Source organism: Loa loa, assembly GCF_000183805.2.
Source record: "Loa loa unplaced genomic scaffold supercont3.483, whole genome shotgun sequence".
In the NCBI taxonomy this organism is placed as follows: Eukaryota; Metazoa; Nematoda; class Chromadorea; order Rhabditida; family Onchocercidae; genus Loa; species Loa loa.
The window spans coordinates 26,280-36,767 of NW_018108663.1; the positions used below are offsets into that span (position 1 = coordinate 26,280).

The 10,488-nt window shown below is 36.0% G+C and overlaps 3 protein-coding genes across 3 annotated transcripts; all 3 read right to left on the bottom strand.

Annotated features, from left to right (window-relative positions):
• Positions 1–1,252: 1,252 nt before the first annotated feature.
• On the bottom strand, positions 1,253–2,721 carry LOAG_09403 (hypothetical protein; the record flags this gene model as incomplete). Its single annotated transcript, XM_003144930.1, has 3 exons — positions 1,253–1,618; positions 1,906–2,034; positions 2,530–2,721. The coding sequence occupies 3 exons, from the start codon at positions 2,719–2,721 to the stop codon at positions 1,253–1,255; spliced, it is 687 nt and encodes a 228-aa protein (XP_003144978.1).
• Positions 2,722–3,818: 1,097 nt separating this feature from the next.
• On the bottom strand, positions 3,819–4,685 carry LOAG_09404 (hypothetical protein; the record flags this gene model as incomplete). Its single annotated transcript, XM_003144931.1, has 4 exons — positions 3,819–3,926; positions 3,998–4,132; positions 4,258–4,460; positions 4,658–4,685. 4 exons carry the CDS (start codon positions 4,683–4,685, stop codon positions 3,819–3,821), a joined length of 474 nt encoding a protein of 157 aa, XP_003144979.1.
• A 2,584-nt stretch (positions 4,686–7,269) lies between these two features.
• Positions 7,270–9,097, bottom strand: LOAG_09405 (hypothetical protein; the record flags this gene model as incomplete). The annotated part of the gene is made up of 4 exons (XM_003144932.1): positions 7,270–7,575; positions 7,795–7,921; positions 8,353–8,450; positions 9,050–9,097. The coding sequence occupies 4 exons, from the start codon at positions 9,095–9,097 to the stop codon at positions 7,270–7,272; spliced, it is 579 nt and encodes a 192-aa protein (XP_003144980.1).
• Between the last annotated feature and the right edge of the window lie 1,391 nt (positions 9,098–10,488).

Sequence of the window (10,488 nt, forward strand, 5' to 3'; positions counted from 1 at the left end):
TTCTTTTCTTTTCTTTTCGTTTTTTTTTTTTTTTTGTTTTTCGAATGGTTAATAACGAAAATAATGAATCCAACCAATAACATTATTACTAATACCTTAAGTACCGTAATCAACAAATATTTATTAATCCATGTTTAGAATTATACCAATGACCTTTGACATCGTCCGGAAAAAAAAAGTCGTTTAGGCGATATCCTATCATTGTTCAACAACATTCTGTAATTTCGGAGTTTTAAGGAACTTGTCATTATTTTTAGAGCTCCTTAAGGTTTTTATTGCTTTTACAAAAGTCCGTTGATATTTTACTCCAAACACATCATGTAAGTAGGACATTTTTAACACGAACGCACCTTCACTTTGAAAGAACAGCCGGACTATCATTAGTCAGAAATACTTCCCCTTCATTATGTATTAAACACAATTATTTTGACAAATTATGAAGACTTATGAAAGCTTTTTTTTTTTATGAAGACTCATGAAAGACTTATAAAAGCAAAGCTTTAAATCACTTAATTATCCCACCAGTCACTCAGATAAAGTGAATTAATTCAATATGTGTTAAGAAAAGGTTGCTACGACGGGAAAATATTCATTTTGAATAGGAAACATTTTGAGGCATCCTGCCAGCATATATGTTAAATATCTTTAAATTACCGTTGTTATTGACATCACATCATTTTAAAGGATTCCAGCATGTCTCCACCCGCTATTTTGAAAAAGGTTGTGATCACTCATTCACAACTCAATAGGCAAATGTGACAGATGTAGTTAAGTCATACCGATTTATTAAAAGTTTTATTCGCATCCGAAATAGCAAAACAAAATCCAAATTAATTTGAACTACCAGATGAAAATAAAATGAAAAATGTGTCTGACAACTCTACGTCCCCGATCATTTAAAAGAACACAAACAAAAACGAGGACACTTTGGAGTATTAAATATCCAGTTTTCATACATAGCTTTCCCTCTTCTCTTTCGCGAGTTCGAGGAGGCCATTACTTTATTACTTGTAAGTGACAAACTAACATCTGCGTATTCACTAAAGAGTCGAACTCATCTTAAGTGTCCTAATTAATACCTTGAAATCACAAATCAGACAAATTCTTGGTCATTTCCCGTGGATTCTTGTATTCCTTCAAATGTTGTGCTTTTAAAACAAAAATTAAATTTAAACATGATAATAAATGATATTGGCGATATTGTAAAATCAAACTGCCTTCATTCAATCAAATGAAAACAAAGCATGGTAAATCACCACCACCAAAGCGGTATTGGTTCACGAAGGATTAACTCTTGGCAGGGATTCGACTGCATTTTCCAGTTCGGATCCACTTTAATGGGGATTTTACGATATTCGGTAGTTTCATCGGCAGGAACTGTAATTTTTAAGATGCCATCAGCGCTTAACTCTGATGCTAACTGCTTTTCCTTGGCACTTTTCGGCAACATATAGGTTCGAACAAAATGACGTTCAATTGTGCCACCTCCTTCCTCACGTTCATTGTGATGTCCGGAAACGACCAACTCTCGACCATGAACATTCACTTGTAAATCATTAGAATGGAAACTGGATACGTCCAATTTCACCTCGAATTGATTTCCCCGTTCAGTCGACATCTGTAATAGCGATTAATATTACCCGTAACGATAGAGATTATCTTCATAAACAGACGAAACAAACAGACTCGCATCAAATGTTCCATGCTATAAACGTAAGTTCCCACGTTATGACCTCAACTTGTGATATTCGATAGTTTCACTTTGCGGGCCAGCTATTTTCGATATTACGAAGACGAAAAGCATGCTATCCAAAACTGATCAAACTTCCACTACATTATAAATCAAATCGATAATCTGGAACATTCAAAACAGAGAAAGACCACCAATTAATCAAACACACAAACATCGGAAGTCTTCCCCAAAAAACTCCGAAGTCTCCCATTTCCCCAACTTCCTCCTGATAACATTGAGGCATCCGGTTGGAAGAGTGGTGAAGCCATCAGGTTGTTACTTGGCCTCCGAGCTATGAAATCCTGAAAGCAAGACAAGAGAAGAAGCGAAAGGGGATAAGACAGTTAAGAAACAGAGAGAGTAGGAAGAGAACAATGCAGCAGACTGATGCGCCGTTCTTTTCTGTTGATGAGGAGGCATTTGTCAGAACGTTCTAGAATTTTCTTTCCGGTCAAATCTTCAAGAAACGATTTGATCTCGGCACTTGTGAGAAAATTCCGGGAAGCAAGACGGAATAACGGAAGAGAAGGCCAGGGAAAGGATAGTTAACGAAAAACAGAAGTGGGAAGAGAAAGAAAACAGCAGAGTGACGCGTGTTCATCTCTGTTGTTTGGGCAAGAGCGGCACTTGCCAGGGCGTTCTGGAATTTTCTTTCCGGTCAACTTCTCGAAGAATTGGTCTCAGCATCTGCAAGAAAGTTCCGGAAAGCAAGACGGAATAACGGGAGAGAGGGTCAGGGAGAAGACGGTTAACGAATAAACACGGCAGAAGCAGGAAGAAAAAACAAGGCGGCAGACTGACGCGCGTTCACTTCTGTCGTTTGGGCAACAGTGGCACTTGCCAGAACGTTCTAGAATTTTTTTCCCGGTCAACCTTTCGAATGGTTTGATCTCGGCGTTCGTTTTGTTATAGTCGTATCTCCTCATTCTTGCCTCATCCCTACCCTCAGTATCGCAAAGTTCACTTCCAAACGTTGCTGACGCCCACATCTTTCCTGACACAGTGCTTGATTTTCTTCCTAATACTACTGTAGGCGCCAGATATGAAAGTGTTATCAGTCGGTGTGACACAGGTAGTCAGAGGGGAAGATGTTATTACCAGTCAGAATTACATTTCCACCTGCTACTAATATTTCATGGAATTAAGGACTGAAATTCAATCGGAATTGACAAATAATCTGCAAGGATGAAATGGGAAAGCCAAGTAATAGAAAGTCAGTGTTAAATTATGTCTCTTTGCCTATCAAAGACAAAACATTTGTGACTAATAATTTATGGGTATCTTCTACAGTACAAAGTTTGAAAATAATTCCAAAGAAACCACATGAATCTGCTAACCGAGACTAAAAGAACTCAAAAAAGATCAAATTATTGTATTTAGCAAAACACACAAGAATTATCAAAGGATGAACGTATCCGATTCTCCAAAACTGTGTTCTGAAGGAATAGCAACAGGAACTGTGTTGATTGAATATATACTTCGCTAAAACCATACGTTGGCGAAATAGTCAATTAAAATTGTGTTTTCTGGGAAAGGTACAACTGTATTTTTGTAGGCATTTAATATAACTGAACAAGGACACAATGGTGAGTTTACACATTTCAAAGCTAAAATCTGACTCAGATGCGCCTTCCTTCCAGGGTAGACGTGCGAGCCATTTATTAAGAGCATGGAAAACGCTACAACGCTATTGGTCTCGTGACAAATTCCATCTCTGCTTATGGTTTTCCAGTTTGGGACACAAGTAATTGAGTGGGGTGTACAACACAGGCCAAAAAAAATAAGCGCAATACAAAGGAACTGGCAACATTTCAATCGAATAATTAATGGTGGCAAATTTCTGAAAGAAGTTGATCATATTACTGATCGTATTAGAAGTTGAAATATTATGTGTTCAGTTATATAATAACAATATGAAACAAAGAAAATGAAATTCAGAGGTGCATGGATCGGATTATTATGGAACACGAATAACAATATATAATTCTCTTTGCTTTGCTGTTCATTATCATAACAACCCAAAAATCCGAACGTAATTGAAATATATTTTTTTAACGATGAAATTATCAGATTCTCTTCATCTCATCTAGACATCTCGTGCAGTATTGCAATGACTGGGTGGCACTGAAGCGTGGGGGATGGAATTTTCTAAAGCTTCAAGCATATTGGGGAAATTTGGTGAGGTATTAACTAACTAAAATCGAAGGTTCTTGGTCGAGGATAGACCAAATATCTTAATACAAAGATAATCCAAACAGAATGAACTATGAATCCTCGAGGAAGTGAAAGCTGTTCTCGACAAGTAATATCGCTGTTGTTGATAGTATTAATCATTCCAATTACCAAAGTAGTGAAATAATCAAGGGGAAGAATGATTTTACGGTGCTCTGAATCTCTATTCTGAAGGCATTCTGTTTTATTCCGTTAAAATAGTCTATCAAAAAATTTGATTAAAATAGTTTGTAATGAAGTCTGGTTTTTCGGTCGTCTGTTGAAGTTGAAAAAGCGTCGAGTGTGGGAATTACCTGAGCATCAGCATTCTCAAATTCCATTAAATGGCTACTGCGACATGAAGTATTGGGACAAAGCCTTATATCCATCAAATTGATTCTTCTTGGATGTTCGTTGCATGTCAGTGCGGCATGACCTAGAAATGTCGCTCCACAAGTCAGGCATTTTACAGTTCTTTCTGATCTGTCGCAGATACAATTGGATATTGATTTCTGTTCTGAAAAGTAGCAGTTCATAATTTGAGAATATCTGGTAAAAACAGAAGGTAGTGGTGATGGCGTTAGACTTATTCTGCCGTTAGAGTGAAAGATTGGACTGTTTCCTCTATGAGGCAATGTCTAACTTTTAAGTTGGAGTCATATAAACATATCATCAACCACAAATAATAATAAAAGAAGTAAATCTCACAGTTACCTGAAGAATCGACCACTTCTTTTTCCATGAAGCACTCCTTCTAGTAAGAGGGACTGTACTGTATGAAGAAACTTGTGGTCACGAATTTTCTTTGTCCCTGCAAAAAATAATCGAGAAGGTTCTACTGCATCACTTACCTATTCTTCACTTTATTTCATAAACATTTCATATTTAACACTACTGGACACCCTCCTACAACGTCTATTTTGGAACCCCAGCTTTTCACATAGTGTTATCTTGCAAAACATTTTTAACCATGGCATATTCGAATTTCAGTTTCCGAGTGTTAGTCATAAATCCAAACTTGTTGGGGTTCCGAAATTTGCTAGTCATCAAAAACGAAAAGACTATTCATCTTTTCTTCATATATTGCATCCAAGAAACAATATAATAAAACGCCAAAATCTGATCGGTAGAAGTCTGAAAAATAAAGCACTAGGAAGTGAACGGTAATTTAACATATTCCAGAAATAACGTAGTACGGAGCAATCATTAATTATCGGACTAACATTTTATAAACTGAAGTCCTCAGGAAAAAAAAATTTTATTTCCTGCCTTTTTAAACAAGATAAAACATTATAAACAACAGAAATACGATCAGCACTATATCGATCCACTTATGATTTAGACTTAGCATGAATAAAATGAGACAAATCACTCTTAAGTTAAAAAAGAAATATTCAAGTGAAAGAAAGACGACGCAAGCAGCAACAAAGCGGTTTAAAATTAACTCATAATATATAAACGAAAACATTATGAAGTTCCTCATCTAATTTACATAAAATCAGCGCAATCCTTCTACACAGAGTCAAAATCTAACAAAATCTTCCGTGCTGAGATCTTCCTGGATCCAACGTTGTGTATTTCGTTCTCGAATGAGATCACTTTCCTTTTGATTTACTTGTTTCTGCAAAAGTAAGTAGAAATAAGACCAATCTTTGACTTGACATGCACTGCCTTCACTTTTTCAGAAGGAATTCCATTGAATGTTGAATGTCCGAATATTTTTCGTAGCAAGGCAACGAAAAGTTATGAGAGTATATAGTGGCACAGAAAATAAACTTTAGCTCCTTGCACCTTGAACTGTCCTTTGAATGAACATTCCTTTTAACTAATGATTTACATGTCGCTGATGGGGTAAGTTATAGAGTTGAGGAAATAATCTGCAATCATTTGTTTCCAATTTCACATAATTCATTTAACCATTGCGGGTTAAACTTCGGACAAAAGAAACGTTCCGATTGATGATCTCATAAGTTTCTTTCAGGAAATCAAAAAAGTCATGTCTAGCATATGCTTATCACTGCTGAGATCAATAAACTGATAAAGTAAGGAGGATTAGTGATTCCGTCATGGTTCATCTGTTATTTATTAATTTAAAATTGTTCATTGTCCACACTACCAGTAGATTATCATTCGCTTCCTGCAGAGTATATTAATTTTTATAGGACTTCATCAATGACATTCCTCTGTTTTGACAATATCTGGAATAAAATAGGTGTTTGTTTATGACCACACGTGACAACCTTTTAATAACATACAAAAAATCATACCCGTGAAATAGAGTGTCCGAACTTCCGGTGCGACAGATCGCAACCAGTCTCTCTATTCCATACAATCTCATTAACTGCACATGAAGATTGCTTTTTCGTTGCAAACATAGTAAATCTGTAGTTTTACTCTTTTTGCATTTCAAAACCAAAAATCCAACTTTAGGGATGAGGAACTCACGTAATTCAATCACGTGGTGCAGCACGCTTGCGATGAAAATTGTACTTGAAACATTATTTTGTATTTTCAGTCATCTACAATTCATTCAACAGGTGACAGAAAAAATCATGCAGTAAGCTGTACAGAAATCTATACCCGGTCTTCGTAAAACAGCAGAGCTTCTTGTGTTTCTTCAAGTTGAACTCGTTGCTGCACTCTATTGCACATGAAGGACATTCCAAAGTCGTATTCCAGTTATCGTTGCGAGCTATCACACTGTGTTTATTACTGAAAGCAAAGATGAACGAGAAAGATGACGCTGAATTGATATCTACGTCGCCTTTCTCCATAAAAAAAAAAGAAAAAGAAAAAGAAACTTCCCTCAGCATAAATGAATTTTGAAATTCATTTAAAAAAAAGTGAACTTAGTAACTCAAATTATGTTATCATCTGTCAAATATCAGTAATTACTGATAATAAATGAGATCCTGGATTAAACAATAATTTTTCGAATTGAAAAAGAAAACACACAGGAAATGACTTCTTATCTCGTGAAAATTAACGAAGAATTGAATACAATAGGAGCAACGATATCTGCGACGAATATAATGCGGTATTTCCTTGTGGGCTTCAAGAACAATTCGTGATTCTGTTTTGAAATTGCACAAATGGCATTTTATCATCGGCTGTAATCTCATTTTTCAAAACATTCTTAATAGTAATCACAACATTTACTTGAAAAAGTACGACTTTGTTGCTCATACAACAAATGCTATCTTTATCTAAGCAATGTTGACAAAAAAAAACATCGTACGGGTGTTTAAAACTGCTACTAATTCTGAAAAAAGAGAAAAAGAAATCAGTGTTACAACGACTTTTTCACCTAGAGTCTCTTCTTCGTATTAAGTTTCAATACCACATGAATAAATAAATAAAGCAAAGAAACCAACTGGAAAAATACAGTTGGCAAGAACTTTTCCAGTGTCTTCCCCAGATGTATTCGAAATGTTGGCAACAACATTTTTCCCAAGTTCAAACAAAATTTTCGTCATGTGCATGGTACGTCTCTGATTAGCCACTGCCAGCAACAAATTTTCAGCGTAACGTATTCTTCTCTCTTGCTCGCTGATTTTTCCTGATTTTACAAGCCTTCGTGTCAATTCTTGAATGGTCATATCTGCATCATATTCGGCTACTAATGTGACAACCTTAAACAGTGACAAATTCTTTGTAAAATTATCTCGTCATTGCGTGTTTGCAAACGAACTATTTAGTGCTTTGTAACCTATTTGAAACATGAACTAAAGCTTGATACATCTCAAACTGCAACATCTACTCACAATTAAATTATAGTCAACATCTCGATGAACATAGCTTTGAAGACAATATTTCCAAGCTGGAATACAGATTCAAGAAATCCGAGATACCTGTGAAGGAGGTATGAAAATGGCTTTTGGAAGTACAAAACTTCCACTAACTGATAACGACTGCATAGAGAGAGGATGAAGCTGTGTTTCTTTTTGATATATACTTCGCAGAACTGTCGTTAACTTCCTGCAAACATTCGAATTTAATCATACATGAAATCATGAGCTCTCCTCTTTCACCATCAATTTTTGTGACTTCTACTTTTTCATTGTCTGTTTCTCTAGCGTCTCATTTCCTTAACAATAATCAACCTCTTCCCTCTACTGTCTTTTGTCGTCTTCGAGACATATTCTATCAATTCCGTGACCATCAAATGTCTCCAAACCCTTCGAATCATCTGTAGTCATCTTGCAATCACTTCCTACTTATTGTCCCACCTTTTCTACAGTACCTTTAAACATGGAAACGTTAAAAAGAGACAACAGTTAATAACAAAGCTTACTGGTCGCAAACATCCTCTTCCAAGCACAAAATCCCAAATTTTGCTAAATTCCGCACTAGAAAAAAGTACTGAAGATCCTTCAGTATACAACATTGAATAAAATAACACGTCTTACCTGTTTCTAGTCGAACCATCTGTCCACTTTTTCAGCATCTCCTTCTCGACAGCGAGCAGAAAAATCTCGTTCTTGCTAACTTTTTCCAGCCATCGATCCTAAAAATGGATAAACAGATCAAAATCCCACGCATTGTTAATAGCTCCTTACACATCTCACTGAAATTGCTCACCAAACATGACGTACATGTCCCTGTCATCAAATGCATACAGTTCTCCCTTCCCTCCCATAGTTATAACGCAATCGACGACTTTGACTACATATCTGATTGAAATCATGAAAAAGAAGGCATGAAAACTAGAAATGAACCGGTTAGGATACGGATACATGATGGAAAAGAAAGGTAATAGAGCTCAGACATTTCCGATTACCTATTCAATTTGCTAATCTTGTAATAAAAGGTAATTACCAGGAACTTCACAATATTACGAATTAGCAAATAGTATGGATAGTTGGACTATATCTCAATCAAATTACTATCTTCTGCGATTAAGTTTGATTGATTTAGACCAGTGATTCTCCGAGAAACAGCGAAAGTATGATTAGGACTGGGAGAGCATTAAATCGATGGCAATTGGCTAAATTTCCCATTCTCAAAAACTGGTAGAGCGAAAAGGGTATAAGGGAAGAGTGTATCCCATGTGTATCCTTGCGCTACTATCTCATTCCGGATACGGAAAAAAAAATTGAAACGAACTTCGCGCTCTTGTTTGATCCCTTCATGACCAATAACCACCTCTTTCATTGTATTCTTCCGGTAACCCCAATTCCAAAAACGATTCCTGAAATGACAGATAGAAGGAGAGAAGATACAAATGTGATTATTCCTGCCCACAACTCAATACTTACCCACCGCAAAAGTTCTTCCTGTCGCCTTCCTCATACTACAAACACGCCACCACACGTTAACATGCGCCAAACTGAATGTGCTATTCAAGAAGATATAAATGTGTTCTTTAGTATACGTACAAGTCGAAGACAAATAATAGAAGAAATGAGCTGTCATAAGTCCTTCTCAGTATGGGACAACTTTCGATCAGCTGTAATTTTCGTCCACTTATTTCTAATGTTTTGATAATAATTTATGCTGATTCACTTACGTTCACGTTAATCCATTTATCTTTACATTGAGAAATGAAATGCTGGGATTATTTGTTCGTCGTCAGTTAGAGTTACACTCTTGATTTTCTTGTTTAACCCCTTTGAAGTGCTAATATTTTTAGTGAATCGTTGTTTTTTTTTTTTTTTCCTCGGTGAATCAATCAGATAAAGTCAGACATTTTTTTTTCCGCACTGAATTTTCTACTTCAAGAATCATGCACTAAAATGAGAGCAGCAGTCGGTAGTGCTGCGAAATCTTGTCTCTCGGAATATCTCGGTGCTGCGAAATCTTGTCTCTTGGAACATCTCGGTGCTGCGAAATCTTGTCAGTTGGTATCTGCCAGTGCTGTGAAACGTAAGTTTCAAGAAATATTTTCCTTCTATCCGCAATACTACAAGCATCCTCCAATCTCTATTGAGGAAAAAAATAATGGTCAGAACACAGAGTGAAAGTGTCACAAGTGTCACCTTCGCAGTTCAAAGTGTCTGAAATCCTAGCAAGATATGTGGTTACTTAGTTCATTCAGTATCACATCCAGATGGAATACAAAACCAATTTCATATTTTCAATCAAACATCTTCGATCAAGTTTCCAAGGAAAGGAAGAGCAGTCCATAGTTTTATCTCTCCTATGATATGCCAGATAAAATTTCCTCTACGTAATACAAACAGTCCTCATTTCAGCATGATTCTTAAAAAGATGCAATTTTAAGTTCAATATAATCAGTCTGAATTCAAATTTTTCTTTCTCTTCCTTCCCTCAATGGAAATGCAGCAGTAATATCATAAATGATCGATATATTCAAGATAAGAGAAATTCTCATCAGGAAGTGAAAGCTGGATTTCACTGGGTTTACATTCTGATAGATCATTGAATTAACTGTGATACAAAACTGCATTATATAAATAAAATGTTAATAGTATAAGTGTAGTATTTTCTGTTCTCAATCACTGCCATATAGGTGATATGAACATATATTGTTAACATTTTATACTATACCGATGATTGTTTGTACTTTTACTTTCAGTAAACTG